At 40.2% G+C, this 14,594-nt stretch overlaps 1 protein-coding gene across 1 annotated transcript in view; it reads right to left on the bottom strand.

Moving 5' to 3' along the window:
* The window catches only part of LOC140737549 (phosducin-like protein 2), a 29,333-nt gene extending 15,673 nt beyond the window's left edge, over positions 1 to 13,660 (bottom strand). The window contains exons 1-4 of the mRNA XM_073063995.1: positions 13,655 to 13,660; positions 11,537 to 11,657; positions 7,930 to 8,020; positions 6,212 to 6,355 (exon numbers count right to left, since the gene is read on the bottom strand). Coding sequence (XP_072920096.1) covers positions 6,212 to 6,355; positions 7,930 to 8,020; positions 11,537 to 11,657; positions 13,655 to 13,660 — 362 coding nt within the window. The remainder of the gene's footprint in view (positions 1 to 6,211; positions 6,356 to 7,929; positions 8,021 to 11,536; positions 11,658 to 13,654) is intronic.
* Between the last annotated feature and the right edge of the window lie 934 nt (positions 13,661 to 14,594).

Genomic DNA, 14,594 nt, shown 5'->3' with positions numbered 1-14,594 from the left:
GAGGTATAATATCCATTGCTATAAATGATATGCTAAGGGAAATCTATACTTACAAAAACGTATTCATCTTTTTTTTTACATATAGTGCCTTGAGACTGAAGATGATTTGGTTCCACACTGCCTTGTGCAAGCCAATGAGAGAATCATATACCCTTCTGGGGGATGTGATAGGAGGAGTGTTAGCTTGTGAGGTTTCTTCATCATTTATGCAGGTCTTCTATGTGCTCTGGGTGCATGGTGTTAAGGTTCTTAATATCATTCCTAATGTTTCTTCTCTACTTTGAGCAATCACAGGTATGAGTCAGTGGAAATGTGGCACTTCTTCAAAGAAACTTTGAGCACATCCTTGAATCTAGTCCTCTGTCACCCTGGTACGTAATCTCTTTCCGTGATAGCACTTAGAATAACATGTCTGATTCAGGATCCTGATATTGGCACATGCAAATTCTCAATTACAGAACAAATAATCCTTCTGTTCAGTAAAATAAAACTCCAGATAAATTCACACTGATTAACTCCAACCAAATCATTTCAAATTGTGTAAGAGTGGATGCATAAGGAGCACAGTTTATTTGGTATTTCAGTAGCAAACTCAAGCTCTACACAGCAGGATATACCTCTCTTGTATTTAGAACCTGAGTCTACATTGCAAGCCAGGAACTTTGTTGGAACACTAGATATTCATCAACACCATGTCCTGTTCTGAAAAAGGCTATTATATCAACTGGTTACATAGAACATAAAACATAGTACAGCATATCATGTTTTGCCAACCTTTTACTCTACTCCACGATCATTCTAATCTTTCCCTCCTACATAGCACATAACTCTCAATTTTTCTTTCATCCATGTGTCTACCTCTTAACTGTCCTGAACATTTCAGTCTGTATCACCACCCTCTTTCGCATTTACCTTTCTCTATGTGAAAAAACCTTTTTCCGACTTCTCCCCTAAATTTTCCTCCACTCACCTTAAAAGAATATCTTCTGGTATTACGTATTGCTGCCCTCTAGGAAAAGGGTGCTGGCTGTCCATTCTATCTATGCATCTTAACATCTCATACACCTTTATCATGTTGCCGCTCATGTTCCTTTGCTCCAGAAAAAAAAAGCTCCAGCTCAATCAACATTTCTGCATAAAACATTGTTCTCCGATCCAGGCAACATTGTGGTAAGTCTAATCTGCACCACATTCTTCCTTCAATGAGGCAGCCAGACTGAACACGACACTCTAAGTGTGGTCTAAACAGTTATGTAGAGCTGCAACATTACCATGGGGTTTTTGTATTCTATCCCCTGACTAATAAAGGCCATCACACCATACAACTTCTTAAAGACCTTATCAATTTGTGTGGCAACCTTGAGGGACCCTATGGACTTTGAGCCAAGATCTCTATATTCCTCCACACTGCTAAGAATTGTGCCATTAACCTTGAATTCTGCCTTCAAGTTTGACATTCCAAAGTGTGTCACTTCACACTTTTCTGAATTGAACTCCATCTGCCACTTCTCAGCCTAAATCCAACCTACAACAATCTTCTATACTATCCACAACACCAACATTCATATCATCTGCAAACTGACTACCTCACACTTCCAATTATCTATCCAAGTTACTTCACACACATAGAGCAGGGGTTTCAGAACAGATCCCTGTGGAACACTGCTCATCACCAAACTCCAGGCAGAATACACTCCACCTGTTACCACTCTCTGACCTCAGTGGGCGAGCCAATTTTGAATCCATTTACATTCTTTGTAGCAGATCCACTGTTCCACTAAACAGGGTTGAGAGTCACAGAATCATAGAAATGTACAGCACAGAAACAGGCCCTTTGGCCTACCTAGTCTTTGCTGAACCATTTAAACTGCCTAGTCCCATTGACCTGCTCCTGGACCATAGCTCTCAATACCCCTCCCATCCATGTACTTATCCAAACTTCTCTTAAACATTGAAATCGAGCTTGCATGCACTACTTGTTCTGGCAACTCATTCCACACTCTCACTGCTCTCAGTGAAGAAGTTTCCTTTCCCCTCATGTTCCACTTAAACTTTTCACCTTTCATCTTTAACCCATGACCTCTAGTTGTACTCCCACCCAAGTTCAGTGGAAAAAGCCTGATTGCATTTATCCTATCTATACCCCTCATAATTTTGTATAACTTTATCAAATCTCCCCTCAATCTTCTATGCTCCAAGGAATAAAGTCCTAACCTATTCTCTATTCTTTCAGCCTTATTTACATCTTTCCTGTGGGTAGGTGACCAAAACTGCACACAACATTCCAAATTAGGCCTCACCAAACTTCAACATATCATCCCATCTCCTGTACTCAATACTTTGAATTATGCAGGCCAATGTGCCAAAAGTTTTCTTTAAGACCCTATCTGTCTGTGATGCCAATTTCAATAAAGTATGGTCCTGGATTCCCAGATCCCTTTGTTTTCCTCAGTGCCCTACTGTTCACTGTGTAAGAACTATCCTGGTTAGTCCTTCTGAAGTGCAACACCTTGCATTTGTCTGCATTAAATTCCATCTGCCATTTTTCCGGCTGGTCCACATATTGTTGCAAGCTCTGTTTGGCTTCCTTGCTGTCCACTACACCTCCATTCCTGGTATCATCCACAAATTTGCTGATCCAGTTAACCACTTTATCATCCAGACCATTGATAGAGATGACAAACATCAACGGACCCAGCACTAATCCCTGCGGCACTCCACTAGTTACAGGCCTCCAGTCAGAGAGGCAATCATCATCTACCGCTCTTTGGCTTCTCCCACAAAGCCAAAGTCTAATCCAATTTACTACCTCATCTTGAATGCCAAGCAACTGAACCTTCTTGACCAGCCTCCAATGTGCGATCTTGTCAAACGTTCATGTAGACAACATCTACTGCCTTTCCTTCATCAGCTTTCCTGGTAACTTCCTCGAAAAACTCTTTAAGATTGGTTAGACATGACCTGCCTACCATGAACGAAGCTATGCTAACTATCCCCAATCAATCCATGCCTATCCAAATACTATGGGATGGCGGAATGGGCGGTCCCTTAAAATACCTTCTAATACTGTTCCCACAACTGATGTCAAGCTCATCAGCCTGTAATTTTATGGTTTATTTTTAGAGCCTTTCTTAAACAGTGGAACATTATTTTTCCTCCAATCCTCCGGTACCTCACCTGTTGTTAAGGATAATTTAGATATCAGTTAAGTGCCCCTGCAATTTCTGCACTTGCCTCCCACAGGGTCTGAAGAAAGATCTTGTCAGGCCCTGGGGATTTATCCACCCTAATCTGTCTCAACTGCTCTCTGTACAGGGTCCATTAGCTCACTGCTGCTTGGCCTTGCTGCTATAGACTGTGTCCATCTCCCAAGTAAATACAGTTGCAAATCATCCAGTCAAAATCTCCCCCATCTGTTTTTGACTCCATATATAGATTACCATTCTGATCTTCTACAGAACCAATTTTGTCCCTTGCTCTGAATAAATCTGTAGAATCCCATATGATTCTCCTTCGTCTTGTCTGCTAGGTCAACCTAATGCCTTCTTTTAGCCCTCCTTATTTCTTTCTTGTGTGTTCTCTTGCATTTCTTACAAACTATAAGTACTTCATTTGTTCCTACCCACCTATACAGACTATGCACCTCCTTTTTTTTTAACCAGGGACTCAATATCTCTTGAAAACCAAGGTTTACTTTATGTCTTATTCTGACAGGCTCGTACAAGCTTTGCATTCTCAATATTTCACTTTTGAAGGCCTCCCACTTATCAAGTACACCTTTGCCACAAAACAGCCTGTCCCAATCCACACTTGCCAGATCTTTTCTGAACCATTGTAATTGCTCCTTCTCCAATTTAGAATATTAACTGTGGACCACACCTATTTTTTCCATATTTTCTTTGAAACCAATGGCACTTTGATCACTAGATGCAAAGTATTCCTCTACACAAATTTCTGTCACCTGCCCTGTCTCATTCTCTAACAGCAGATCAAGCATCCCACACTCTCTCATTGGGACTTCTATGTACTGATTTAGGAAACTCTCCTGAACAAATTTGACAAACTCTGTCCCATCAAGTCCTTTAACAGTATGGGAGTCCCAATCAATAGGTGGAAAGTTAAAATCACCTACTTTAACAACCGCATGTTTCTTGTAATAGTCTGCGGATCGTTCAAATGGTTTCTTCCTCTAAACCCTGCGGACTGTTGGGTGGTCTATAAGATAGCCCTGTTAATGTAATCTTATCCTCAGTTTCACATACAAGGACTCACTAGATGAGTTCTCTAGTCAGTTCTGACTGAGCACTGGTGTGGTACTTTCCTGACTTGCAACACCATCCCTCTGCCTTTAATCCATCCCGCTCTGTCACGTCTAAAACAGTGGAACCCCAGAATGTTGAGCTGCCAGTCCTGTCCCTCTTACTAATGATTACAATATCAGAAGTCCATGTGTTGATCCATGCCCTGAACTCATCTGCCTTTCCTGCAATGTGCAACTCAGAACATTAGTCACACTGTGCTTAGCCTATTGATTCCTGATTTTGTCTGAGGTCTTAACAACATCTGTCTCCACAATCTCTGCACTGTTCTGACACTCTGGTTCCCATATCCCTGCAACTCTCGTTTAACCCCCTTCCCCCATTCAGCACTAGCAAACCTTCCTGCTAGGATATTAATTCCCCTCCAGTTCAGGTGCAAACTGCCTCTTCTGTATAGGTAACACACACAAAATGCTGGTGGAGAGCAGCAGGCCAGGAAGCATCTATAGGGAGAAGTACAGTCGACAAAGGGTCTCGGCCCGAAACGTCAACTGTACTTCCCTATAGATGCTGCCCGGCCCGCTGCTTTCCACCAGCATTTTGTGTGTGTTGCTTGAATTTCCAGCATCTGCAGATTTCCTCGTGTTTGCGTCTTCTAGATAGGTCCCTCCTTCCCTGGAGAGACACGAAAATCTTTATGCTTGCAAATGGTAATCTTGAAGTTAGGAAGAGAAAATGTAAAATTACTATCACCTCCAAAACACGGTAACATTAATTTCCTGTTTGGAAATATGTGGCTTGTTTCATTAATGTTGGACAATATATGACATAAAACCTGCAGCAGCATATAGGAATGAAGTAGAGAGATAAAATGTCAAAGTTAAATGGTCCTTCTGAATGCATGAACAGTTCAAATAAGCAAAACAAAAACTAACCTGAAAAAATAGTCTCAAACTTGCACCTTTGACAGTGAAGCTATTTCATTGTATTTTGTAATAATTAATAAAAAGGGCAGGATAACCTTTTGGCAATTATATTAGTGCTTTTTTTTGAAGAATACGCACCTCTTAAGCTTTGCTAAACACACTAAATAATGTGCTATTTCAAAATTTATTTTATTTTAGAAGTAACATTGTTCTAATCAATAATTCTTTTTGGCATTATACAAATTTAATTTTTATAGGTTTACCATTTATTCTGTTTACCTCACCCCATATTCCACTGAAGAAAAGTTCCACAAAGTATTTCAAGGTAACATCTTCTGCAAGCAACACCCCAAGCATCTTCTTATTCTAATACTACTCCCACACCTTCTCTGCAATTCCAATGAAATGCAACATAAACTCAAAGAACAGTACTGCTTTTTTCCAATTGAGTTCATTCTCTCCTCATGTCTTTATTAATGAGCTCAACAATTTTAGATAATCACATTTTTTGATTTCCAGATTTACTTTTAGTTTTCAGATAATAATTGTGCTTCTTCTAGTCACATTACATACAATCTTTAAACTTGCACCATAACAACTTACACCTTGCATACCATACAGACCTTTCTTCCTTTTCTCCCTCCTTCTCCTCACCTTCGCTGCTTATTGAAATCCATTTTTCTCTAACATTTCCTAGTTCTGATAAAAGGCCATTAACTTAAAACATTTAACTCCTTTTTTTTGTACCAGTGTTGCCCAAAATTGAGTATTTCCAACATTTTCTGTTTTATATGTAAGTATGACCTTTAAAAAATTCCAAATCATTAATATTCAAAAATAAAATATTATCCTTGATCTAACAGTAATATTCTGTCATTTGAAGCATTGTAAAATATTGGTATTCTTTTCTTGATTGAATAAAAATATTCTTATACCTTTTAATTTGTAGTTGAATGTTTGTTGCATGTGAAAACTTTCTAAGTTGGTAGCATAACTTAAATGACTGAGGATTGATTGACTACATACCCAGGTCTATAAAGGTGGAGGATGACCCATACATCTTCTCCTGCATAGGTGACTTGCTTAACATACTCATCTCCTTGGAGTTCAGCCAACTCACCAAATCTAGTTTTTCTCTGTACAGCCTGCCAATCTGCCATCCTCTGGCATCTAAAATACAAAGGTGAGCTATTTTCAGCATGGAACATATAATAACTGCAAAAATAAATCATAACCACAGTTCCCATTTCCCTAATCTTACTCTATAAACCTTTCATTTTAAGTATCCAATGATAGGTCCCATTGTGCCGATATTATTTGGGTACCACAGTAAAGTAATGGCTAGTGTAACACTAATGCAGCTCAGGGTGTTCCAGAGTTCAGAGTTCAATTCTGGCACTGTTCTGTGAGGAGTCTCTGCATCCTCCCTGTGGAATGCATGGGTTTACCCTGGACGCTCCAGTTTCTTCCCAGTGTTCAACCATGTCCCAGGTAGGTTAATTGGTCATTGTCCTGTGATTCAGTTAGGGTTAATCTTGGATGTAGGGTTGCTGGGGCGTGGTTTGAAGAGCTGAAAAAGTCTACTCTATGCGGTACAGCTAATTAAATAATGGTCTGCTTCCTGTTCAAGCTTAAGGGCATAGACTGTCTTAAATTTGAGTAATATAGTAATTCCTATAGAAGGAGCATATTGCTGGCAATGGCCACTATGATGTTTCATCGTAAGGCACAGCAGACAAAATATATCCTCGGGCTGTAGAGACAAGATAGAAATTATTTTTGTGGTTACTGTCTCTCAACCCCAATGTTTGACCAGATAGTGATCAACCATTACAAGATCAATGAACACCAAGATCAGTGTAAGCATATCCAGGATATTCTTACTGCATCCCTCCACATACATAAGAACATAAGAAATAGGAGCAGGAGTAGGCCATCCGGCCCATCGAGCCTGCCCCACCATTCAATATGATCATAGCTAATCTGGCCATGGATTTATCTCCATCTACCTGCCTTTTCCCCATAACCCTTAATTACCCTGAATTCTCAATATTTTTGGTAGAAATAGAAATAATTTGCTGTTGCAATACTTTTTACATGTTCATGTTTGTACCTCTTCTTCATTAGTTCCTTAATCCCTTCTGAAGTAACTCCCATTATATAATTTTTACCTTTGAGATCATAATCATTATTACATCAACTATACTGCTGCCAGAATTAAAACTCCATTGAACATTAATTCTTCATTAGCATGGCTGCTAGGTACAGGGATAGTAGTTCAGGTAATTGGGTCAGAACAGGCTTCAGGTTAGCAGCAGATGGAGTGGAGTGTGAATGGCTGGAGATCTCACTTTCCATCAGGTGTTAGTGTTGTTATCCTGGGCTGCCATACTCACTGTAGTAGGAGAACAGTGAATGGGATTATCGGGACTGAGGGGGAAGGGGCTGTCAGTTGTCAGTGCCTTTGAATGATGATGTGTGGTGAATACTGTCTGGATTTTAAAAAAGATTCCCAGGTAAGGTTCTTTCCAAACACTTAAAGTAGATTGAGAGTAAAGTTAAGTATTTTAAATTGGCTATCTTGCTCCTAATCCTCCCAAATTCTCTTTGATCCTTTTAAAACATCATACAGTACTAAAGGAACTGTAAGGAAATGTAAGGAATATTAATAGACATTGATCTGCAGACACCCCAGTGCATAATTCCCTTCGGTGCTGCAGCTATTTAGAATTCATCACACTAACCTGTACATTTCAATAGCACATTCATCCTCTTCATCAAACTCATCCTCTGCTTCCTTTAGCTCTGCAAGATTCATCCGTTCATAGGGCTTAACTGTGAGAAGCAGATGTTTGGAAATAATCCATCAGTGAGCATAATTACTGGATGATTTGGTTTTGGCATCAAGTGTCTACAGCACATTGGTAACATATGGGCCCATGACAGAAACATTGCTCAAAGTTCTCCCAGTAACTTTGTCAGCAGTATGGTGGAAAACTATTGCCGGTCTGAGTGGGATTTCCACTGACAAACCTATTGTGACAGGGTGGAAGCAGGTCCAACCATGTTGCCCGTGGGGAGCCTCATCTGCCAATTTAAAAAATCATGTGATACACCCACAATGTTTTCTTTTAAGAATTAAAGTGGTTGGAATATCATCCATGCATAAAACAAGTTTCTAATGTAAATCAAAACTAAACTGCAGATGTTGGAAATCCAAAACAAAAACAGAAAGTTGTTCTGAAATAGGGCCCCAACAGCAAGCATTAACCTTATGATGAATACAAGAAAGTCTACAAATGCTGGAAATCCAAAGCAACATACACAAAATGCTGGAGAAGCTCTGCAAGTCTGGAAATGAATAAACAGTTGGCATTCCGGGCTGAGATCCTTCTTCAGGAATGAAAAGGAAAGCAGAAGAAGCCAGAATAAAAAGGTGAGGGGAGGGGAAGGGGGATAGCTAGAAGGTGATAGGTAAAGCCAACTGGGTTCGAAAGATAAAGGGTTGGAGAGGAATGAATCTGATAGGAGTGTGGACCAGGGAAAAAAGGGGAAGAAGGAGGGGCACCAGGGGGATGTGAAATGCAAGTGAGAAGAGATAAGAGGCCACAGTAGGGAACAGAAGATGAGGGAAGAGGGAGGGAAAAAATTACCAGGAGAAATCAATGTTCCTGCTATTACATTGGATGCTTCCCAGATGGAACACGAGGCGTTGCTCCTCCACCCAGAGAGTGGCCTCATCGTGGCAAAAGAGGAGGCCACTGATCGACATGTCAGAAAAGGAATGTGGGTAGGAATTACAATGGTTGTCCACCAGAAAATTTCATTTTTGGCGGATGTAGCAGAGGAGCTCGACAAAGAGACAAAGGTCTCAGCAATGTAGAGGAAGCTGCATTAGTAGCACCAGATACAGTAGACAACCCCCAACAGATTCAGAGATTAAGTCTTGTCTCACCTGGAAGTGGGGTTTCCCTTCCTCCACCATTAATACTGCCCTTACCAACATCTCCTCCATTTCCTGAACATCCACGCTCATTCCATCTTCCCGCCACCTTCATTGGGATAGATTTCCTTGTCCTCACCTACCACCCCATGAACCTCTGCATTCAACACATCAATCTCCGCAGCCTCCGCCATCTTTCAAGGGATCCTACCACACATCTTTACCTTCCCCACATTCCTCTTTCAATGGGGATCGCTCCCTCCATGACTGCCTTGTCCATTTGTCCCTGCGGGCATATACCCCTTCAAGTGGCCAAAATTCTACACCTGCCCAGTTAGCTCCTTCCTTACCTCCGTTCAGGGCCCCAAACAGGGCTTCCAGGTGAGACAACACTTCACCAGCGAATCTGTTGGGGTTGTCTACTGTACCTGGTGCTCTTCTACACTAGTGAAACACAACATACAGTAAAATTGGGGGACTGGTTTGTCAAGCATCTCCGCTCCATCCACCATTCAGTTCCGACACATCAGTCAATAACCTCCTCTATTGCTACACTGAGGCCACTCTCAGGGTAGAGGAGCAACACCTCATGTTCCGTCTGGGTAGCCTCCAACCTGATGACATGTACATCGATTTCGCCTTCTGGCAAAAAAAAATTCTCTTCCCATTCCCTCTTCTTCTTTTACCTACTCTGGCCTTTCACCTCTTCTCATCACCTGCTCTTCCCCAAGGTGCCCCTCCTTCTTCACTTTCTCCCATGGCTCACTCTCCTCACCTATCAGATTCCTTCCTTTCCAGCCCTTTACCTTTTCCACCACCTGGCTTCACCTACTGTCTTCTAGAAAGTTCCTCTTACCCCCTCCCCTCTCCTTTTCATTCTGGTGTCTTCTTCCTTCCTTTCCAGTCCTGAAGAAAGTTCTTGGCCCAAAACGTCAACTGTTTATTCATTTCCATAGACACTAATGCATACTACTTATTGCATTGCTATGCAAAAATCATTATATGTGAATAAGTGATTCTAACAATAACAATTGCTCCTTATTATTGGAAGGATTACTGTTAATATTGGGACTTCCAGTTAAGATGGCAGTGCACTCGGACACAGTGGCCTCTAGGGTGATAACCAAAGGTGTTGTTGCCTTTTTACTATCAGAAGCCACCATGGATATTGAGAACTTCAATTACTGTAGGTCTACCCCATCATCAAGTTGCTCATTGGTGGAGGAGCTGGGCATGGTGCAGACCATGTTGCTACCTGCTACAGAAAGTCATCAGAATAGCGACACCAAGGCAGTGTGCAGTCTAACAGTGAGTGATTGTCTTAGTGATTTGTCTTGTGTTTGCAAGCCCATGTTAGACATTGGTAATGTTAAATGCTGAAAGTCCAGTTCATTGGTTTATTGGTAGAACTTCTATTTTTAGTGCAGACTAGGCCTCGAGCTGCAGTGTCACCTGTTTGCAGCCACTCAGGAGAGAAGTGTCGGAGTCGGTACCTGGAAGAGGAGTGACGCAGCATGCATGCTGCCCTCCAGTGTTTGCTCAGTGGAAGACAGCTAGATTGCATTTGTCAGTACTCTGCTGCGGGCATGCTATTGCTAATAACATTCATGGACCTGAAACCCTGACCAATATGATATAGTTTTTTTTCTGTGACTGCATGGTTACTGCTATCTTATTTGGGCTATATGTGCCTTGTGTTGTGTATGCCTGTTGGCCCCAGAGGAAAATTATTTGGGACTGTTGAAGGGCACAAAACACAAGATTTCTGGACACTTGATGAGGGCAGTTTGTAAAGACATGATAAAATTGAATTGAGCATTGGTGGCTATGGTTTCATATTGTTCACTACTAGCTTTGGTTTTTCAATAACAATTAAAAGTAGCTCAATTTTCTCTTCACTTCATGAATTCATACCCACACTTAATGATTTAGGAAGAGTTGCTTCCCCTCCGTGATCAGATTTCTGAACAGTCCAAGAACTCATGAACACTACCTCATTATTCCTTTGTTTCACTTATTTATTTTTTGTGATATGTAGGTTTTTATGTATTTGCATTGTACTGCTGCTGCAAAATAATAAACATCTCATCAGATATCAGTGATAATAAATTTGATTCTCACTCTTCTGATTTATTTCAAAGTGCCTCTGGAATTGCTTGTATTTGATCTATTTATTTTTGGGTATTTTACTTAATGCTCCACCATTCCATTTTATATGGGTACTTTTCATTAAGACGCTTTCTAGAAAAGCTTCACTTGAGACATAATTAGTGTCCCATTTTGTTTAAAGAATGTATTAAAATAAGTTTTATCAGTGGTTTATTGCACACAATAGAGACTTCTCCCTTGTCACAATTCTAATCATCAGGTCACTTTAAATGCTCAGTTAGGTAAAATTAAACCTTGACCTTTTGCTTCCTCCTGTAAACGTAAAACCATTTCTTCAACTTCATCCCTTGGCTGCTCTTTTGGAGGGATAATGCCAAAACTTCGCAGGACATCATTCCATTCAGTATCTTCATTGGGATCCTATGGGGAAGGAAAATTCTGATTTCTGTTTCGAATTAGCAACTATTGTTTAGGCAATAAGTTTACATCTTTGGACGAAATGGATGTAGAAAGTCCATTCATAAATGACATAAAAACAAGCATGAAATATGAGCAAGGGTGGACCAGTCAGGCCCTACAACTTGTTCGGTCATTTAATGAGATCACAGGTGATCTGAGTGTAACCCCAGCTCCACATTCCCATCGAACTGTAGTGATACTCCGCTCCTTGATTAATAATTATCTATCTACAATTGTTGTAAAAATATGCAAACCCTGCTTCCTTTATTCTTTGAGTAAGAGAGTTCCAAACACTCAGTCTTCTGAGAGAAAATAATCTCATCTCTGCCTTAAATGGACAACCACCTAGAACATAAAATTGTGGACCCTTTCGTCCACAATGCTATGCCAAACTAATTATACTAATAACCAACAGAAGAGATTCTGTAGATGTTAGAAATCTTGAGCAACACACACATACACGCGCCCACACATGATGCTGGAGAAACTCAGTATGTCAGGCAGCAACTACGGAAGGGAATAAACACCCTCCTTCCCCCCTCACCTGGTCTCAGCTATTCTCTGCCATTTTGTACTCCTCCCCCTCAAAATGGCTTCAACCCACTTCCTTTCCAGTTCCAATGAAGGGTCTCGGCCCCAAACACCGACAGTTTATTTTCTCCATAGCTGTTGCCCGAGGGCGAGTTCCTTCAATGTTTTGTGTCCATGATCAAGCCATCATTATGTTTCATCAGACATGGAGAAAATAGTGTTTTCTTTTACTGGAGATCAGAAATATTATGATCTGGCAGTAAATTGGACAATATAGCTTTGTGCAGAAATCTGAATAATTTAATATAGGAATGGATTGCTATTTACAGAGATATTTGCCTTCAAAGATGCATGGCTCATTCTACAAGCCACAAAGTGACAAATGCACAGCAGAGTTGAGAAAGTAGGTAATGCAATTGGCACAAATGGGCTAAGTTAACAATTTTAGTAATTTAACTGTACTGGTGAGAAATTTATGTAATTTTCACTGCTGCTGAGCAGAAATAAGCAGGAAAAAAAAACACTGCAGGTCAAAGTTATGTACCTAATTTTTGTTTTAGTAATTTTTATAAATTGACTTTGAATGCAAAGGAAAAAAATTGTGTAGCTTGTAACCTGTAAGTATATGGGTCTTGTTCAAGCAAAAGGCGAGTACAAAGCATTGCATGACAGTGCTCACAAAAGTATTTGGAGAATGTTTTGGAAAACCTCATAGTCAGAGGCGCAATGGGAATCTAAACTTTATTTTTGGGATCTAGAACATACTGTAATTCCTTCCTCTGTGCCAATGAGGAAGTCAGATAAAGGATAAATGCCTATTACTGTGGCTGTGCACACAATGACTTCATATAAAAGCATAAAGTAAAATTAGAAAATACTGACGGTTCAGTTTGTGTTGCAGATTTCCATCAACTGCAGGCTTTTTGCTTTTTTCTTTACAATGATCCCTAGGATGGACCTAGGAGGGGGAAAAGTCCTTCTCTGCTCTGTGAGGCTTTATTTGGGACCCTGTTCTTGGATCCTGACCTGCAAACCTAAGAAAGAAGCCATTGGGTGAGACTCTGTCCACTCAGGAGATGGTGGCACCTCTGGTAGTACCTGCAGGCAATTGTGACAGCTCACTTTTGTCAACCACAGAGACTAAGATCATCTCTTTTTACTCAAAAAAAAGCTATTTTATGGAATCATGGTAACATCAGTATTTCCTTAACATCAATCTGACATTTCTCAATTAATTGTTTCATTCAGCCTCCTCTCAGGCTGTGGACTCAGATATTACAATTTATAATGAATAACAAAAGTGGATGTTTTCTAGCCTGTCTGTCTGAAGAGATTCAGACTGAAGAGATCAAATAATAGTATTGCTTTCCAAACTTCTGTTCAGTGCTTCTCACATGACTTAAAAATAATCTAAAAAGTTTTGTTACCTGCATAGTTCCTTTGAATTTTTTTTTCCTGAAATATTTGTGCACAGTGGAAAATTAGATACAGAAATAATCTTTAAACAAAATACAAGCTATTTCAAAATAGAAAGAAATCCAAATACAGGAAGACAATCATATTTGATATGATTAGACTTCAGCAGAGCCAATGAATTGTCATCATCAATAAAAATATTCGATTAACTGCCTAGCAACTCTAAGTAAATAAGATACATCACAATAACGCAATGGTTCAGCCATAGAACTCCAGAGTCACAACAATCCAAATTCAAATTTATACATGCAGTTTATGATGCTTCTACTGTTATGATGAAACAATCCCTCTTATGAGTAATCTACCAGAAACCAACGAACAAAGATGATCTAAGACCAGAGGATATAGCCTCAGAATAGAGGGGTGTCATTTTAAAATGGTGATGGGCAGTAATTTCTTTAGCCAGAGAGTGAAATTCTTTGCCACAGGCAGATTTGAAGGCCAAGACTTTATGTATATTTAAGGCAGAGGTTGATCGATTCTTGATCAGTCAGGGCATGAAGGGATACGGGGAGAAGGGAGGAGACTGGGCTGAGGGGAAAATTGGATCAGCCATGATGAAATGGTGGAGCAGACTCAATGGGTCAAATGGCCTAATTTTGCTCCTATATCTTATGGTCTTAACTTGCAATATAGGAGGAGGCATTGTTCACTGTGTTTTACCTGTTCCTTAAAAGAGATTCATCCATATTCCTTGAAATTTCCCCTGAAAATATTTTTCTTTCTTCAGGATGTTTCCTGGATTCCCATTGCTTATTGTTCAATGTTTGGCATCAACACTATATGCTGTGGGCAGTATACACAAGTGGTTACGGTGACATCCAAACTTATAAAGATTGAGGTGCCTGACCTACGAGTTCCTCCAGCACTTTGTGTGTGTTGCTCTTGAGT

The sequence above is a fragment of the Hemitrygon akajei genome, chromosome 13 (assembly GCF_048418815.1).
Source record: "Hemitrygon akajei chromosome 13, sHemAka1.3, whole genome shotgun sequence".
In the NCBI taxonomy this organism is placed as follows: Eukaryota; Metazoa; Chordata; class Chondrichthyes; order Myliobatiformes; family Dasyatidae; genus Hemitrygon; species Hemitrygon akajei.
This window is presented reverse-complemented; position numbering and strand designations above follow the sequence as displayed.